The following is a 20,906-nucleotide window of genomic DNA, read 5'->3' on the forward strand; positions in this document are numbered from 1 at the left end:
TAAAACACAAGCAAACACAACATGTAGCTGCCACTACTACTGTAAAAGCATGTAGTCGGATATGACAGGATATGCGACGCTATACTCGCTATAAGTTAGCATGCCAGTGTGGAATTTTTTTGGATTCCTCAAAAATGACCTGTTAATCACCCCAGTCAGCAGGACTTGCTGATCAACAAAGGGGTTAATACTACCAACCTGTTCACCCACCTCCGTGAACTTGCAGATTTGGCCACTGTACTTAGAGTAAGTTGCAATTATTTTGCTAGTCCTGAAATGCGAAATGTTGCATTAACCTGTTAACTGCTTATGCCTTTCTATGGCATCAGCACAATCTACATCCCTCAGGGCTTTTAGTCCAAAGTGTGCTGATTCGGATAAAAACTTATGGTTTATTCATGGCTTTACTTCAAACATCTTTAGAGATCAGTATTTTTTATCTATTTTTACCCAAAACAGGCCATAATATGAGCAATATGGTTAAATAATGTTTGACCATAATAATTAAAATATGATTAAACTCTCACTTGTAAGGTCCGTTTCATTCATAATCGACGCTGGATGGCATAATCGTGCAATAAATCCACAAGTGAGACTCATAGCAGTAATAAAACTTCCAGGAAAACCCTAATATGGACAAAGACACTTAGATATAGCACGCTGTAGCAGAATAAAAGGCACATTTTGACTGATTAAACATGAATTAACACACCATTGCGACATCTATGTTCTTCAAGCCATCTCGGGTATTTGCATAAGGATAATGTATATTTATAATGTAATGCAAATCGACATAGCCTATCACTATATTAGATACTATACAATAATATAATTTTTGCCCCATTCTGTGATAAAAAGCACACATCAGTTCACAGAAGGAAGTTATTTCAAACTGGTTGCCACTAAGTGTAATTGTTGCTTTTGTATGCAATGGTGTGAAAAACACACACAAAAGAAACAAAGTAAAGATTAGTTTTTGAATTTTTTTTTTAAATATATTTTCTTCAATTGTTGAGTAGTGATGTTATGGAAGTCCTGTGCCCTTGGAATGTGATTGTGATATTGCCGATGTGTAGAACTCCTCTATGCTGACCATCTGGACGTGATTTTAGCAGGCCTGTTTCTCTGCACTGGCCTCTCACCCGGCTGCATGTGGAGTTGGATGAGTCGCCTGCCCAAGATTCAACTTTGGAGTCTTAATGAGGAGTCAGTATGACACTCCAGGGGGCTGACTCACACACATTTTGGGTGATACATCCTCTGGTCCTGCTAACACAGACCAAAATCACACCGTAAAAGTTGCTGGATTAGCAAAAGGTGAATCTTGCGGGGAGCTGAGATAAACTGCAAAGACGAAAGTTCTGTGCGAGTGAAGGAAAAGGTAATGTGAGGATAGCATTAGTGGGCCATAATTCAGGATTGTCAAAGAAATTTCCTTTATTTGAGCAAATGGACCGTGGGTTTATTCAGTTATAGGAAGTTAAATAAAAGAACAGCAATTGAGATCCTTCCAGCATGCAGTCGAGGTTGTTTGAATAATTGCTTTGAATAGAAATGTGCCAGTTCCTTTAAAACAGAAGACTTTATTGTGGTGTCCATAATTCATCTATTTTCAGACTCATTCTCATCTGCTCTGTGCCAGATGATAAAGCTCAGTTGGAGTAGTAAAAGTTGCCTCCATCACTAATGAGTTGGGATAGCTGGAACAAGAGCCATGGAAAATCAACTCAGCAACCTCTCCTCCTCTGCAAGAGTAGTGGTATTCGTGCACACTTGAAATTCCCTTATGGCAGTAAAGTTCCTCTTGAGAAAACCAAGCAAGGTGTAAGCAAAATTTAGATGCACGACAACAAGACAAATACAAATAAGGTGCAAAATAAAGTTTAAGGGATTGACCACCATTTCTTTAGCAGTAGGAATGTGTCACTATAACCTCTATAACCACTGAATTGAAACAATTAGCAACTTGTTGAATTATTCAGTGTCTGTCCTACAAGGAACAAAAATTGTCCCACTTTGGACTCGAAATGAGATCTGGCTTGTGTACTTCCCTAGCATCATGGCTGTGATGTCATGGGGGAGTAGACAAAAGGTGGAACCCAATCTCTGGAACACACCGCTCAGTGACCAGGTGCACCTCAGTGAACTACATGATCTAGTAACACTGTCTGCCTCCAAAGAGTCCATTAGCTTAAATATGTCAACTACAGTCACACACATATTACCTAATTCTTTGAGTCATTTGAACTACTGAATTTTCAGATCTTTGTACTTAAACCAACATATCACACCACAAGGGCTTCGGACTGCAAAACCATCCCTTTAAAAGTGGGGAGCGGTAAATGAACAAACTTGACTGAATTACTAATTAACCGTGTAACTTTGGCAGGAGCTGAACAGCAAGGCATCAGATAATCACAATCCCTATTAAAGAGTATGACTTAGAATATTTTAAGAACATACTTTTACTAAATACTTTTTTATTTATTTTTTAGGTCTGCTTCTATTTTATTCTTTATTTAGTTGTTCACTTATATATTTATTTGTTTCCTGATGGTGTCCTGTGGTGAACTTCTGGGAGATTAGGCATTTCCACTGCATAATGGCTTTAAATTCGATGGCACTTAAAAAAGACAGGGAGTCTCCTTTCAGCTGAAAAGGATATCCAAATGGCTTAGAATGTGACATAATGCCTCTCCAAATCCTTTTAGGACTGCTGCACCATGCAGCACTCCTTGACAAACAGACTTTGAGAAGACTGATGTTAATCCTCTCATTGGAATCTGACAGCAGAACTGTAAAATGCATAATCCTTGCATTAGATTAGGTGGTGTATTTTTATTCATGAGCAAGTGTCCTCATCAAAGTTTTTATGTTCTTTATTATACTGGTATTGTGCATCCAGTGTGGAGGCCTTGCTGTGGCCCCAGGCTACAAACCTCCTACACTTTGTATGTTAAAATTGGTCAGGAAGATGAGTGGCACGGCAGACAGCAGCGATTACAATAATCTTTGGGTATAAACAAGTTTCATAACCATCTAACAACATGGGGTGGTTGAAAAATATGTTTGAGCTACGAGCTAGGACATACAGTACTGTAGATTCACAGGGTCACAGCAGCAGAGAACCTCATGTCATGTCATGTTAGATTTTTGTAACCTCTTTTGGTTTACATAATATGACTTAGTCATGCTATTCCAAATTCTGATGGATTTCCTGTGAATGGAGGCACTGCTCTTATCCTCTTCACAGTGTGTCCCACACATGTGCTCTCAAATTGTAAGCACATCCATTTGCCTCTTAAAAATGTGATTCAAAATATGTTTAACCTCCCTTAAAAACATAGATTATCTAATTTATTCAGTAGATATCTCGCCACCACAAAATCCATCATGTCACGAAAGTCAGGAATAAAAGTGGGAAAAACACGAGCAATAGGGGTGGACGGTAAATATATATATATTGGTAAATATCTGTGCAGCGAAGTTCTACTTAAATTTATTGACACTTTAGAGTGATTAAGAAACTGCATGATGTTAAAAAAAGGTTAAGTGCTATGAGCAGCAAAATAGAATGCATTATTGAATGCAGTACTATCTTGACAGTTGACACCCATAGATCAAGCAAAAGAAAAAGAAAAAATCACTTGTTAGTCGTGGCTTATTATACATGAATTATGTCAAAACATCCGTCTTGATGGGTATTCATGAAAAATTTTTTTTTTTGGTCGGTTTTGTCTTAAGTGAACGTAAACATTTGGGAGAAGACCGGATGTATGTCAATATATTGGATCCTTGCAGTAGGTCTTAAAGTGATAGCTATATGTATGTCCTTTTAGGCGTGTCAGTAGTATCTGTAGTTCCTGCAGGGCCGGCCCGAGGCATAAGCGAATTAAGCGGCTGCTTGGGGCCCCCCAATCGAGTTTAATTTTTTTTTTGTTGATGACTTAAACAAGTGACATAAATGAATGAATATGAATGAATGAATGAATGAATAATTCAAGTCAGGAAAATTCTGATTTCATGATCAATATACCTGCCAACAACTGCTGCTGTGTCTGCCAGCGTTTAAGTCATGCGCATAATCTAGACACCTCGCGAGTGCATAGACAATTCGTGCGCAACTGCGCATAGTCACGGTATCGGTTTAAGTTGGAGAAAATAGCCGCAGGGGAACTTAACCTTCTAGGTGTAAGGGTAGCAGTTTGAATAAATAATAAACATAGCAGTTTGAACTCTTCTCCACTTTATTATACCACACATCAGATCACTAACTCCAAAAACCCGCGACACTCCAGTACCAAGTGCGCACGACCCATTCCTATCTACGGCAAGCCCTGAGGGGAAAAATAGATTGCATACACACATACAACGAGCGCCAGTACATCATTACCGGTATTATAGTAACTTATAACTTTGTTGGATTATGTCATGTACAATCCAACAAAGTCTGTTACAATAATAATAAAAAAAAGATTTTGATGACAGTTACACTGTATTGAGACAGTTGAGAAATAATAATATTTTTTACAGTTTTCAACAATAATTGTCATTGTTGAACCCTTGCTCTTATTATGTTTCTGATTTCTCAGTTTTGTCATTATTTTAGCAAATAATTTATTTTATATGTTTTGAGACTGTTTGTTTTAAGAAGGTTCAAAGACTTAGTAAAAGAGTAAAGTAAAAGTTAAATCTTTTTTATTTAAGTAGGCATCTATTTTTTTATTAAGTATTTATTTTGTATTAATACATAACCTCACTGTATTCATTTATAATGTATCATTATTGCGTGAAATTTGTGTCAATAATTGTCAAGCACAGGTGACTTCGCGTAGTGGGAGGGGGCCCCCATCACTGCTTTTAACAACAACTGAGGAGTTCAACTCATGGTTTGTCTTGGTTTGTGAACACATACTTTCCTGTGTCAGGCATGGAAGAAATATGAAAACAAAATGAACCAAAAGTTAATGTTTCAAGTGCTATAAATACCAGTGGTTTTTCTGCCCTGCTATTTTTAGTGCTCACATCGCCTTCTAGACACCAGCGTCACACAGTTTCCTCACTCATACTCAGGCAGCGCTGTCTGTTGCAATCAGAATGAGCCTGAGATAAAGATACACATCACACAGCGTCTTCCCTTTAAAAACACATTCATGTTCTATTTATTGCTTTTACTGCTGTAAAGTTGTACTGTATATTGGTGCTGTATTTTGGTCTGTAATGCTCCCACCTTTGTCCTTAAGTGTTCACAGTGTTAATGTTTTAAAAGCTTAGAAAACTTTTAAGGAAGAAAATGCTTAGAGTTTGCCCTTTAAACACCCACCCACACTACTTCGAATGTCATTTGCATTCCTTGGGCTATTTTTACATGTTTGTGTCACTTTAGGAAATGAGTGGGCAAGGTTGTTAATGATGACTCACAAGCAGAGGGAGGTGGCAGCTCCTCTGCATCAGTTCATTGAAAACTCAAGACACACTTGCTAGGCAGGAAGTGCACATCTGTGCAGCTGCCTAGCCTAGATATCAAACTGAAATAAAAAAAACAAGAAAGCAAGATATAATTGTAGTATGATGAGCAAGAGTCACATGATCAACCACTGTACTGTTTTGTTTAGACATAGTATGATTTATCCCCCAGCTTTTTTAGATATCAACTTTAAAATCTTAAGGTAGTAGTGTTAAATGTAGTATTTACTTTAATACATTTAGAATCTTTGTCTAAAAATTATTATTTAAACTTTATTTTTATTTTTTCTCTCTTATAGATACTGAAACATCAGAGGTCTTTAAACAAAAGAGGAACAAGCTTGGATGTAACAAAAAGTGAATGGACTGCTGAAATGAGTGATGGAAAGATACTGGCCTGATTGTCACAGAGGGACATAATTTACATTTTAAAGTATAGCGATACTTGAACAATGGAAGTGGAAGGACCTTTTATTTAGGAGTCACTTAAGTAACTCATCTGGCATGACACCGTACATGAATGAAATTTAGCAAACACCCATCTTAAGAAACCCCATTGAAGTTCTAATAAAAATGGAGCCACATGAACCTGCCATTGGCCAAAAATGCACCAAGGAGCAACGGGACAAGAACCTCTTACAAAGAAAATGGGTCTCTGAGCCTTCTGCTGTAACGAAAAGAAGTACCTTCGCAGATCCAGATGTTAAAAGACACTCGCATCGTGAGCAAAGTCTCACAAGTGGGACAAGCCTTGCAAGCTCAACTCAAAAGTTTAACTCTGGAAAGCTGATGTCATCTTCAGTTACACACTCATCACAAGAAAGTCAATTTCAACAGGTTTTCCCTCGGCCTTATTCCTACCAATTGCCACATTCATACCCGCAAGAGCCTTTACTTGGCGGTGCAAAGCCACAACCTAGGTTAGAGGCACATGCCTGGCCTTTCTCTGGTCAACTGCCATCTCTGCCACCAGATGATATGTTTCCTGTTCACTCCCGCTCTCATGGAGTATTTCCCCGTCAGAAGTCTCCTGCTGGTTTTGGCCAGTTTCCCCAATCTGGACCCGAGCAGACAGATGAAAGTCATAAGAAGGAACAAAAACCCAAGAAGCCAGGAAAGTACATATGTCACTACTGTGGCAGGGCATGTGCTAAACCCAGTGTGCTCAAAAAACACATCCGGTCCCACACAGGGGAGCGTCCTTATCCCTGTGTTCCATGTGGTTTCTCATTCAAAACCAAGAGTAATTTGTATAAACATAGAAAGTCTCATGCTCATGCTATCAAAGCAGGACTTGTTCCATTCTCTGAGCTAGCAACTCGAACAGACACTGATCAGGCATCTTCAGTTGGGGAAGCAGAAGCACACTCTGATGGTGAACAAAGCACAGACACTGATGAAGAAACTGCAGAAGGGGCAATGTTCCCTGAAAAACGTAGCCCACAGATATCATTCGAGTCTGACAAGAGCCAAATGGAAAGGGGACCAGCATATGCAGACCCAGCAGAGGAACTGTCCGTGGCATCTATGAAAGTGCCTATCTTAATTGTTCCAAAACAAGGGGTTCCATCACCTGCCACAGAGTGTCCCCAGTTTACAGACATTAAAGGTTCAGTTATTGGTGGACAGATGGGCAGAGGAGATGAGTCTCATACAGTTAAAAAGAGACTTGCCTTAAGACTCAATGAGAAAAAGGACCAGGATTCAGAGCAGTCACAAAATCTTTTAAGCCCCCACAGCAAAGGTAGCACTGATTCTGGCTATTTTTCCCGCTCAGAGAGCGCTGAACAGCAGATCAGTCCACCCAACACCAATGTAAAGACATATGAAGAGATAATGTTTGGAAGAACTTGGTACCACAGAACTAACTCCAGATCTAGACAATCAGTCACAGTTGGGATGGTAGCTATTGCTAGTCAAGACACTAATATCAACAAGTCTAGTGCCATGCAGGAGTTGGCCATGGGAAAGATATCAGAGGATCATGTATTTTATCAACGTGATTGTGCAGAATTAATTGCTGGATGTGACCCAAAGCATTATCATGTTGGCTCTTGCCAAACTAACACAGGTCTTCTTGAAGCACCCTCCGATTCAGGGCCACTTATTAGAAGCAACTCAATGCCAACACCTTCCCCTACCAACCTCAATGTCCCACCAAGTCTAAGAGGGAGTCACTCATTTGATGAGATGATGACCCAAGATGACGTCTTTTACACAGCAGCTGTGGGTTTAAAGAGGTTAAAGAGACAGGGTGCCTTTGAACACTCTGCCCAAGAAGGGCATGGAGAGTCTGAGAACTATGGGAAGACCACAGGTCTGATCTCAAGTTTGAAAATGGTAGAGAGGGGGTCTTTGATGCCAGAATTTAAAGGCTCTGGCTCAGAAATGGCTTGCCCAGAAGTACGTACAGCATACACTTCATATGGTACAAAGACAGAGTTCACCACAAGAAAACGGCGCATGAAAAAGAGTGTTGGTGAAGAGGAAGATTGCCTTGGACAAGATGATGGCAGTCGGAGTGGCTCTACTGAAATGACAGGGGACTATGACCTAAGACAAGGAAGTCAAGATTCTGCCAAGGCTGCTCCTGCTAGTAAGGGATCCATGTTCAGAGCACACAGTCCATCAGACAGTTTTGACAGAGGCTCGTGTATAACTCCAGAGGATGTGGTACTTGTTCAAGATTCAGACACAAAGACTGCTGGAAATGTAATATCTGTCATTCAACATACTAATTCGCTGAGCAGGCCAAACTCATTTGAGAAGACTGAATCAATTGAACATCCATTTTATCAGCCAGATAAGCATGCTGGACATCTTTCTGAGCTATCAGACACAGACAACATTGATGATGTGCAGAGCCCTGAATCTCATCATAGATCAGAAAGCATGGAACACCAGCAGCAGGGTGACAATGAGCATGGATCTTTCTCTTCTAACCCATTGTATCATATGCCCCACAAACTTGTACGACAACCCAACATCCAAGTGCCTGAAATAAGAGTTACAGAAGAGCCTGACAAACCAGAAAAAGAACCTGAAGTACCAGTGAAAGAACCAGAGAAACATGTTGAGGAATTTCAGTGGCCACAAAGGAGTGAAACATTGTCCCAGCTTCCTGCAGAGAAGCTTCCCCCAAAGAAGAAACGTCTGCGTCTTGCAGATATGGAGCACTCTTCTGGCGAGTCAAGCTTTGAGTCCACTTGTACTAGCCTTTCAAGAAGCCCTAGTCAAGATAGTAACTTATCTCATAGCTCAAGTTTTTCAATGTCATTTGACAGGGAGGAAAGCATCAAATCTGTGTCTCCAACTAAACAAGATGACTTTGCTAAGCAGTCTGAGTACTTAACTGTTCCAGGCAGTGGCCATTCTCTGTCTATACCGGGCCATCATCAAAGAGAGATGCGACGCTCCTCATCAGAGCAGGCACCCTGTGCTTTGCCCACTGAAGTACCAGAAATACGTAGTAAGTCATTTGATTATGGAAGTCTTTCAACCAGTTCAAGACAAGGAGAAGTATACTCAAGTGCTTCAGCTATGAAGGAGCGCAGGCGAGGTTACCTGGTTAGACAGGCATCTCTCAGTGTCTATCCTGAAGTAGTGGTTCAAGAGCCAATCTCAGAGTTGAATATCAAGCAAGAGCATTCTGACCACGTTTCTCAAGCTGCTTTAATTGGTACATCCTATTGTGTAACTAGTGATATGCCAAGACCGAGAAGAGCTACACAGTCAGTTCTAGGATCGCATCACTTGCTGCAACAAAGCATCAGTGAGGACAGCCAGTCTGAGGATCTTTTCCAGAACGCTCCTCGTTTGCCTGCACAGCTTTCATCAGATAGTGAGCATTCAGTACATGAGCACATGACCCAGGATATAATTCAACACTCTTCACTTCAGAGCAACCTGGCAACCTCACCCTTTTTGCCATTTCAGCCAATGCTCTGGCATTCTGAATCAAAACAAAGAAACAAGCAGCACCTAGCGTTCCAGACACATCAGTTACAGAAACTACATATCAAACAGCCAAATCTACAGCCCATTCTACAGAAACCATACCAACCTCCTCATCAAATTCAAGTGCAAACAGACTCAAAAACCGATGGGGCAAGTCACAACTATCCATATGCCTCAAGAGCCTCCCCACAGCAGCTGGGGGTCTTGTCATCTAAAGTGCTGACTACAAGCTTCTTACAACAAGTTCAGCCTATCTTTGCTACTCAAAGTGCAGGTTCACAACCATCACTCCCTGGAATGCTGGTCCCAGTCAGGATCCAGACAAATGTGCCATCGTATAGTAGTGTTATGTATACAAGTGTTTCACAAATTCTTGTCACTCATGCTCAGAGCACAAATTCTATCAGAGTTATATGCACAGACAATATGTCGACAGCTTCACTTACAGGCACGGCATCAAAACACCAAGTTGGCATCAATTTATCCAAAATATTAGGACATTCAGAAGGGTCCTTAAATTTTCCAATATGGAAAGTTCCTGAATATTTACCTGGGAGCCTCAATACAGGAATTCCTTTGTCTCTGACGTCAGGAACTATCTCTACTACAGATGCTTCCTCTAGTATCGGGGGGAGCAAGAGAATGTTGTCGCCAGCTAGCAGTCTTGAACTTTTTATTGAAACCAAACAACAGAAACGGGTCAAGGAAGAGAAGATGTATGGACAGATAGTGAAAGAGCTTAGTGCAGTTGAGCTAAGCAATTCTTGTGCACCGAAAGATAAGTCCCCCAAACCAGAATTTTCAAAGAGAGATGACTCCATAGATGAACAAGAGAGGATGTCCTCATCTCCTCCCACTGATTTCTTGTCATCTAAATTCCTTGGGTACCCATCTGCACCTCATTTACCTGACGTGCCTCCAAAAGACAACTTCATTCCACCCTTGCAAATTATAACAAATGTGGCTAGCAGAGCAGATTCCCCAGAAGAGCTTGATGTAGATGATTCTACCCCAGAGGCAAGCTCAAGCCCACAATCAGTCATTTCCTCAAGTGATTCTCCTGAAGAATCCAAGCAGAACACGGGTAACAAGTTCCCAGTAAACATGCTTGTGCAGCTAGCTGCCAATCAGGGTGGTGGAGCTGTTGGTAGCACTCTCCTACTCACTGACCTGGCAGATGTCCATCAGTTTTTTCAATTCCCAAGTCTTCGGACACCAACTAGTGTCAGCTGGTGCTTCTTAAATTATACCAAGCCAAATTATGCACATACAACTCCCCTAACCTCTGTGTATGGTTCTTGGTGTGTCAGCTCTTACAACCCCAACCCACTCAACCTCAGCACCAAGGCCACCCTGGCACTTCTTCGGTCCAAACAGAGGAATAACACAGAGATGTATACAATGGCTGCTATGCATCAACCTGGCACTGGAAAACTTGTTTCATCCCTCCGGTGGAAACAGAAGTTTGAGCAGGTACTCCTGACTTTCCTAAAATATACATATACTTTTTTTAAGTAATTCAAATTTAATTGAAAAAAATATATATTTACACATAACCATCTACATTTAATTATGTAATTTTTTGTGAATAAATACCCATTCTAGAGCATTTAAAAAGTAATTTGTATAGACAGATAATACAGTGATATATTGTGCAAAAATGTTGCATTTACAACTTTCAAACTGTAAAATTAGGAAATGCTATATATTTTGCTAGCAAAATATGGATGGGTGAGTTAACTATGACTCAGTTTGGTTTGACTCAGCCCAACCTAAAGCAATATAATATATATTGCTATATAAAGTAAAAGTAACCATGCAAAATTCAGCAAATATTCCCTATTCTTTACTTCTCGCATATAATTTTAGGAAAAGCAGACTATTGTAATTATTAATATAATTTGTTATTGTCAAAACATTAAAGTTGCCAGATAATAATTAAAAATGAATGATAAGAAAATGCACTGACCAACTTGTTGCTTATGGTTTTAGGGTTCATTATTCAAACTGTTTTCTGTTTAAAATTCCAGTTAAAGCCTGAGCTTATACAGTTTGATGTTGGAAAGTTTGGGAAGAAAATGAAGGGAATTAGCTCAAGAGACAGGGGGAAAGAGGACCACGGAGAAAAAGAAGCTTCTTCAATGCAGGCTGAACCCACTCGCATCAAAATCTTTGAAGGAGGGTATGTGAAGATCTATGGTTATTTTTGAACATCCATCTGAGTGTTCTTTATAGAAGATGAGACTCCCCCTTTTCTAAAATCCAATTAAATTTTAATACTGTTGGGAAACAAATATTAGGAGCTGAGGAATCCAACATCTATCAACATACAAATTAATTTATTGGTGCCTAAATCTGTTAAAACTGAAGCAGCTGAAATGTGTATAACTACAACATGGTGTTTATTAGACAGCGTTATTTGATTCTTAGTAATTATTGTTTTGTGTTTTTGTATCATAATATAGATTACACACATATTCTGTGCATGCATGCCTTCGATATATATATTTAATATGAAGCTCATGCTTTTAAAATATTTGGTGCTCTATATAATATTATCCTGTGCTGGAGCAAAAACTTAAATCGATACGGCTGTGAAAATAACAGAATCATGCCATCCAAATATGTAACATGAGCTTTTTGATGTGTGTGATTTCATTCCTCATCAGCAACATTCACCAATATATTTGATACCTTCTAATAATGTTAATAACCCTTGCCTTGTTTTTATTTCAGGTACAAATCCAATGAAGACTATGTTTATGTGCGTGGCCGAGGCCGGGGAAAGTACATCTGTGAGGAGTGCGGGATACGCTGCAAAAAGCCAAGCATGCTGAAGAAACATATTCGCACACACACAGATGTTAGGCCATATGTCTGCAAGTTTTGCAACTTTGCTTTTAAAACAAAAGGTGGGTTTTCTTATCCTTATCCATTTCCAATAACAAAACATACAAATACACATATAGTGTCTTTATAGTTGAATAAAATCATGATTCATATACATTTTAAGAAATGAAAAAAAAAAATTTTTTTTAAATGTTTATACCACACTGAACAACATAAGATCTCTGTACTATTTTATAAGAATAAATTGGGGGTTACACATAATTTTGGGTATGCCAATGCAAGCAATTCAAACACTTCAAAATCTGTTTTCAGGAAACCTTACGAAACATATGAAGTCAAAAGCTCACATGAAAAAGTGCTTAGAGCTTGGTGTGTCAGTGACATCTGTGGATGAGGCAGAGGCAGAAGAACCAGGTATGATTTTTTTTGAGAGGAGGACTCAACATTGCAATATATTTCAAGCTGAAATATATTTTACCTTCCCTTATTTTGAGCACAAGAGGCAAAGAAACCCAGTAACCTTTTTATGTCAATATTTATGCATTTTTGTTCAAAGGAATAAATTAAACTCTATTTGATTTCACCACACCACAGACCTGTGGAAGTCATTTGAGAAACTGTGCTACTGTTCATGTTTTCCCAGACACCACTGAAGAGGTCCAAAGATCATCAGAGAAGATGGGCATGTCAGAGATAATGGCAGAGCACCAATTCTCTGACGCTGATGACTCAGAGGGTGCTGAAGAGGATGGTGATGAAGTTGATGAAGATGAGGATGAGGATGAGGAGTATGATGGAGATTCAACACCGAAAACACGGTCTCGAAGCACCAGCCCACAGCCATGTGCCATCCCCTCACACTCCATTACTGTCGCTGCGTCACAAGAATCCACACCAGAGCCTCTGGCCTCCGTCTCCAAACAGCCTCTTTTCACTTATTTCACTAGTCTGCCCAGTATTCAGATCACCCAACTCATGGCACCCAGTGAGAAAGCTGGAGAGGCCCAGATGGCTGAATACCAGAAGCTCCTTCAAGGGGCGCTGGGTGAAGATCACAAAAACAGACTGGATGTGCCTAGCTCTATGGATGAAGACCTGGAACACAGCTCATCCTCCTTTGACTTCTCCTGCTCCCGCCTGTCTTCACCAGGCTGCGATTCCTCCCCTCTTCGAGAAAGCTCACCTTCCTCTAGGCGGTATCTGTCCCCTCGAAGGGACCTCTCCCCACATGGCCGTTTGTCACCAAGGCGAGAAGCATCTCCCCTTAGGCATATCTCCCCCAGGCGGGATGTTTATAGAAGGGATCTGTCACCAAGGAGGGACCTTTCTCCTAGAGGACATCTCTCTCCCATCTCCCAGACAGGACGGCCCACATCCCCAGGAAGGGATCTCTCGGGTAGACTTTCTCCCAGAAGCCGCAGGGGCATGATCAGGCCTGTGTCCCCCAGGAGGGCTCTCCATTATCAAAGTGGCCAATGGGCGCTCAGCCCTAGTCCACATTCAGAGATTATGTCACTAAGCCAAAAGACCAAGGGTCATGCAGAATTGGAGATGGTAAGTTATTATACATGCCTCATAAACAGTTAAAACATTATAGCTCCAGTCATTACTGAACTGTTTTTCACATTTAATTTGCTTTAGAAAATTAATATAGCAGTAAACAGTGAACTAGCTAGGCAACCATATCCAGTCCATCTCAAAATGACTTTGGCGAGTTTTCACTGTAGGGATAAAAAGTCATTGCTGTTCAAAATGAGGGATAATAATAATAATATTAATATGCTGAAGGAAAGGCAATATGAATTCAGTATATGTTGGATTCTGAATGAAATATAGAAGGCTCAAGTATACAATTGCAAGACAAGTGTGGGCAATTGCAGTGATAGCCAGTTATGTCTCAAACAGGGCTCATCTAACAATTTGCCATCATACAACAGAATGGAGCATTTCTATTTATACTGTGTACTACAGTAGTTAATTAAGAGCCCTCTGGAGAAAATGGGATACTGCAGTGCCCATACAGTGTATGCAGTGTAGTAATTCATTTCAATGCTACCTGTCTTGTTACCATGAAGCTAGGGGGATAATAAGACAAATGAGCAAGGTCTATTATCTAAGCTTGGCCCTTTTTACTGGCAACTGTTGTTTTTGTTCTTTGTGGTTTAAGTTTTCCAAACTTTCCAAGAGGTCCAGTTTAAATAACTGTGAAACAGAAAAGCAGAATAAGTATTTCAAGAATTCTTTGCTACTCTTATCATCTAACGTGAATTTAGCTTCACAAGGATTTATTTGAACACTGCTTTTCTGGAATTTTGACCATATGCAATGTAAATGAACCATGTCTTCCAACTGTTTAGGACCAGCGAAAGACAGCTTATCTTCACGGGGATGCTCGCAACACAGATGCCTCCAGCATCCACCAGGGATTATTTAGCCACCTTCCCCTGCACTCCCAGCAACAGATCCGCACTCCATTCTCCATGATACCCATTGGCGGCATCCAGATGGTCCATTCTGTGCCTGCCTCTGTCACAGGTCATCCCCACCCTACACGCCTTCCCCTGCAGAAGAGCACCTCAGAGGAGTCCAGCACCAGTGAGGTGTCCTACCACCTTTCTGAGGGCAGAGGGCCCTCCAGCAGAGGCCCAGAAGACTCACCTCAACCCCATGAAAAATCCATGTCCCCCAAGGCTCCATCACCTTCCTCACAAAAGTCACGAGAGGACAGCACTGACATGTCTGACAAGGAAAGCAAGCAAGAAGAGTGCATCCAAACATGCACTAAGGCAATTGCATCGCTGTGCATCGCCTCTGAGGAAACCTCCGAAAAATTGTCAGCTCCCATTGATCCTTACCATCAGCACACATTATGTCACTCACCCGCAGCTCAGCAAGACTGTGCGCAGAGAGCGCAGCACTATTCTACATCAGAGATCAGTCAGCCCCTACACACCAGAGCAGAGAGCAGTATGTCTGCCACATCAAAGACTCCCACAGCAAGCCATCCCACTCTCTACAACACAGTGACAGCAGAGCGAGTGTCTGGCCAACAGGGCCATGAAAAGAGGCCAGCGACCATAAAGAAAGGCAAAGATTTAAAGGACACTATTAACAACAGGTGAACAAGGTCGAAGGGAGAGTGGTAAATTATGCTAAAACAAATTTTATATTTACAAATGTACATCCATGTGCACACATACAAAATCAGTCTCGAAAGAACAAGTGAACTGATTCCGTGGTTTCAATGTACATGTATAGCATGCCTTTTATAACATGGCTTGCTATCTCAACTATAATTACTTTCTTATTTAAAGTTTCAAAGAATACACACACATATACAGTATATATATATATACACACACACACACACACACACCCACACACACATATATATAAAAAATAACTTATATATGAGCCTGACCAAAATTACTTATGGACTTTGTCTGGTACTTTTAAAAAATGTACAGATGTGTGTGCCTTTTCTTTACTTTTTGCTTATATTCTTATAAGCATTAAACAGGAAGACATGTAAATATATATCGATTTTTGTGTACCCCGCTTTGTAATAAATGCAATTTACCGTCTTTTTGGACACTTTAGGTCTGAATGATGTGAAGTATCAATACATGTAAGGTTGCACTAAAACATATTTTTATATGTGTGAAATTAAATGGCTTTTGTGTACAGCAGCGATTCTATAATACTATTTATTGTATCTTGTTTCATAAATTGTACATTTTTCTTAATGTTGTGGATGCCTTTTCTATGTAAAGCATGGGTTTTGCTATTGCATAATTAGAGCAAAAATTATGTACATGTAATATGGCTTTATATATTAGAAGTATTTGTGCATATACTTCTCAGTAAACTGGCTTTATTTAGAATTCTATATAATTAAAGTAAATGTTTATATACCTAGTATACAGAAAGAAAAAAAAACAATATATCTGCACATATGTTTTAGATTGACACCCGCATACAGTATGGTAGTTGGTTCTAAGTGCTTGTACCCTTCTCTTTCCTATTGGCTGGTAGGCTACACTAGTTGTGATTTCATCGTTCACATTTTAAATGTAGAACTGTTAAGCATTAAGCAAGTGAATCAACTTTCGCACTTCTGCATTTCCTCCACCACTTACTGGGGTAGATGTGAAAGGTATTTTGATCTTCTGTGAATTATGTTGCTTGAAGTACTTGACTTGTTGATTATTAGTATGGGAACATTCCAACAGATGTAAATATTGGATGCTTACGGTTCTGTACGCTCATAGCCATACATATTCATACATTGAAGGAGTTCGTCATGGGCCATGTCATCAGTCCTCAAACACTTTTATAAATATACATACAAAAACTCCAATACTGAGAACTCCTAAAATGCACCTTATGTTTCCTAAACCTTCCTAAAGAATCCCAAATTATATCACCTTTAGTACTGGGATTGGAATTTTTTTTTTTTATATATATATATATATATATACAGGTTTTGAGTTGAAGCAACCTAACTGAACTGGAGTATGGAGCCAGTGCACTCTTGTGTGTATATCTGTATTTTGTATTGTGTGTATGATCTATGTAATTGACTCCTTTGACATTTTTTTGTCAGTAGTCCCTGCTATCCACTTAACTGTATTAACATGTCTTTAAAACCTAAGGTATCAAAAGCACAAATCATTGTATTGAAACAAACAAAAACGAATAAAAGACAAATATAATTAAAAAAATAATAATAAATAAAAAGGGTATCTTTGTGATTTTCAGCGGAAAAACTATGTACAATATTGGTTTTGACGAATCTCAGCACAGGTGAAAATATTACAGATTGCTGTTTTCAAATAAATACAACTATGGCAACTTTGCATGTCCGTGATGTCTCAATGCTTTTCAAAAATGCAAATGCTCAAATTCTTTCAACTTCTGTAAAAAGAGAGGTGAAGAAAGCAGAAGACAAAACAAAGATTTTGAAAGGGATCAGATAGATGTCAGTACACAAAGACGTGTCTCGCATTGCTAATTTTAGCAGTCTAACTGTACATAACTGTATTGCCAAAACGTTAATACACATTGACACAAGTAGGTTGATGTGACAGCTTTTGTGCATTTACCAATAAGATTAACCTATCAATCTTTGCTTTTTTATTTGTTATTCTGATAGTCTTAGTCTTTCAAATTATTTTTAATCTCAACAGCAAGACAAATAGTTGTAAACTTCTAATAATCATTGATGTGTTCATTTGCGTTCTTTGAAATTTTTTTTTTAAGACAAAGTTTTAAAGTAAGATTTACCTTGATCTAAACCTTGATCTCCCCAAAATTTCACCACATCACAATACACATTTTTTGTCCATTTAATATTTTTACATGAGCTGAACATATTCTGGAGTTTCCGATTAGAAATACGTTGTACCACGTCATCCAAAAGCTGATCAAGTGCACAGACTATTTGGAAAAATCCAGTGTATTATGTCACAGTACTTTTTAAATTGTATTATCATTAACTTTACACAAGTTTTCCTTTGTTTTCTATTCTTAGTTATTGCCAAAATAAGACATTCATTTATCAGTAACTATGTGGTGTCACATGATGCATCCATTACTGTTTAACTGAAGAAGGGAATTGTGCTTCCTGAACAATGTGAGGAAATCTTAACTTTTAAGAAATGTGACATAGGTCTCCCTCCCTACTCTACATAACAAACCATTTCCCACACCGCCATCTATAGAATGATTGCGCAATATAGTCATATGCAGCTGAATCATTTTATTGGGCAAGAAGAAACTTGATTGCAGTCGTATAAATCATGTGCGCACAAATACCAACAGTCTCAACAAATAGAGGCAACCTTGTTCAAACTGATGGTGATTAGAATTAACTGGACACACAAGCTACAATAAATGTTTGTGATCTATTTAACCAGACTGGCATATTTTCCTCGGCTGTTTTAAATCTAAGCAGCTTCTACACAGAGAGAAAGTGGAGGAAATAATTGATAATTGTTAGGCCTGTACATAGGTTGGGGGACCAACCAAAAGTGCTGCCCCCTTCCATGGGAACATATGTTTGGAACAGTTAACAATTTTCCCCCCCTTTTTTTTTTTTTACTAAGGCAGCCTCTAGCCAAGAAGAGAAGAAAACCACAGCCCACATTTTCCATGTGTAGTCAATGTTCCTACACAGCGACAACAGTGCCTGTCCTGCAGGAGGTGACCAGGTATTATCTCTGACCAAGTCTGAGAATAAGATCATGTCTGGATATCATTCCGTACAAATTTACTGGGAGGCCTCAAGCTCCATTTAGTGTAATTTTAAACTTGTCACAGTACGTCATAGGCACATGCTGCAGTGTTACAGTGTGCGTGTAAAACCAAGTATGCGTCCTAGGTCTTTTCTTAAAGACATACTGCCATCTGTTGGTTTAGGATATAACTGTGTTTTTTCTAACACTATACATGAGCAATAATACAGCGCAGAGCACACACGTGTGGCTTGCAATATTTTAAAGAAGTAATTCTAACATCAATAAAAATGTTGACAGATCTTTGAAACATGCAATAAAGCAAACAATATTTCATGAAGGTCACCAACTCACCATGTCTTTTCTTATCTGTGCAGTAGTACACACTATAGAGCAGGATGTCAAATTTCAATTCATGTAGTATTCTGCAGTCTCTGATTAGAAATACGTTGTACCACGTCATCCAAAAGCTGATCAAGTGCACAGACTATTGGGAAAAATCCAGTGTATTATGTCACAGTACATTTGAAATTGTATTATCATTAACGTTACACAAGTTTTCCTTTGTTTTCTATTCTTAGTTATTGCCAAAATAAGACATTCATTTATCATTAACTGTGGTGTCACATGATGCATCCATTACTGTTTAACTGAAGAAGGGAATTGTGCTTCATGAACAATGTGAGGAAATCTTAACTTTTAAGAAATGTTACATAGGTCTCCCTCCCTACTCTACATAACAAACCATTTCCCACACCGCCATCTATAGAATGATTGCGCAATATAGTGCGCATGTAGAATTTGACTCACTTCGATTATATATTTTCATTATAACGTCCATTTTACTTTACTACTTTTTTATTTTTTAGAAATTAATACTTTGTCACTTTTGTTCAAATGAATGTGTCATTAATATGAAATTTTCAAATATTTGAATATTAATGTGAAATTTTCAAATATTTGAATATTTCAAATAAATGCTGCTATTTTAAGGGCGGGGGGGGGGGGGGGGGGGGGGGGGGGGAGATGGGGGGTGATCCTGACTTGATCCTGGATTTCCAGCAGGAATAAATTACATTTTAAAATATATTCAAATGCAAAACTGCTACTTTAAATTTGAATCATATTTCAGAAAACTGTTTTTTTATCAATAAATACAACCAAGTGAGATTTATAGACTTCTTTCAAAAACAAATATTGAAGTGCTGTTTTACAAAAAAAATACATAATCAATTTAAAAATAATAATAATTTATAAAATAACAATAGGTGCCAAAATATGCAATTCAGTTGCTATTTATTTATAAATGTATAATATTTATTTATATTATTATTTTTGCCTTTATTTCAATAGGACAGAGATTTGGAAGCATTTGTGGGAGGGGGAGGACAAGGAAAGGACCTCGGGATGGGACTTGAACTTGGTTCACCCAAAGTGCTACACGTTTGAATGCTTAAATTGCTATATAACAGATATCATAATCTACACGCTTTACTGTATAGGTAAATATGATTTATTAAAAGATCAACTCAGAGTCATTTTTTTAATCAGACGGTACACAAAAACCTCAGAAAATTAAAATTTTTACCCAGCTCCATAAATTATAAATAAAAAAAATAGCCATATCTGAGTGACCAAATGCAACTTATGTCTTCAGTATGTTTGCTATCAGTGCTCATTAAGGCACACAGATAAGACCATGTTTGTCTGGGCCTGTCTGTATATTGAGAGGGACAGACATACTGTATATGGCTTGGCGGGAACTTCTGAGCCATAATACGAACCAGATGTAAAGGAGACAGCGACGGTCTCAAAGTCAGACTTATAGCACTGTTTATGGCCTGTTCCCTCCAGCGTTCTCGTGTGCTGAAGGGCTTCTGTAAAACTTTCCAAAATCGATTCACAGGCAATTATTTTCCCCTCTTACCACAGAAGAATACTTACTCTGAGATTGTCTTGCTGTGCTAACTAATTGATTCTGTGCTGAAATGTATCATGTGTTTCATGTCATGACAGTAACGTATCTGATGGAATGTTACTGTCACATAGTGCACGAGTCACTATATAAGTCAATGAATTTCTGTACAGTCATCTATTAACCATGGCAGATGTTGAAGCATCTGGAGGGTGGGCTAACAGACAACTTTATTGGAACATTCACATTGCACAAAACATTGTTTATAGTGAGAAAAGGTTCTTTAGATTATTGAAATATTCTTCACAATAACAAAAATAGTTCTTTTAAAAAAAATGTTGAAGGGGTCATCAGATGCAAAATTCACTTTAATATGGTGTTTGCATATAAATGTGTCTTTGCAGTGTGTGGACACAACTACCATACAATGAAAAAAAATGTATTCACTCCTTTTTTTAATCCTCAAAAAGCCTAAACACTCA

The 20,906-nt window shown here is 38.8% G+C and overlaps 1 protein-coding gene across 3 annotated transcripts in view; it reads left to right on the forward strand.

The window, feature by feature from the left end:
* hivep2a (HIVEP zinc finger 2a) overlaps nt 1-17,132 on the forward strand; it is a 71,000-nt gene extending 53,868 nt beyond the window's left edge. For all 3 annotated transcript variants that reach the window (XM_077220277.1, XM_077220278.1, XM_077220279.1), the window contains 6 exons: nt 5,766-10,896; nt 11,454-11,605; nt 12,160-12,335; nt 12,586-12,687; nt 12,917-13,827; nt 14,631-17,132. In XM_077220277.1, the coding sequence (XP_077076392.1) occupies nt 6,040-10,896; nt 11,454-11,605; nt 12,160-12,335; nt 12,586-12,687; nt 12,917-13,827; nt 14,631-15,395 (6,963 nt within the window). In that variant the 5' untranslated portion in view covers nt 5,766-6,039 and the 3' untranslated portion in view covers nt 15,396-17,132. The remainder of the gene's footprint in view (nt 1-5,765; nt 10,897-11,453; nt 11,606-12,159; nt 12,336-12,585; nt 12,688-12,916; nt 13,828-14,630) is intronic.
* The last annotated feature ends 3,774 nt before the right edge of the window (nt 17,133-20,906 follow it).

Source organism: Siphateles boraxobius, unplaced genomic scaffold (assembly GCF_051911475.1).
Source record: "Siphateles boraxobius isolate OS27281-9 unplaced genomic scaffold, OSU_SipBor_1 8, whole genome shotgun sequence".
Classification (NCBI taxonomy): domain Eukaryota; kingdom Metazoa; phylum Chordata; class Actinopteri; order Cypriniformes; family Leuciscidae; genus Siphateles; species Siphateles boraxobius.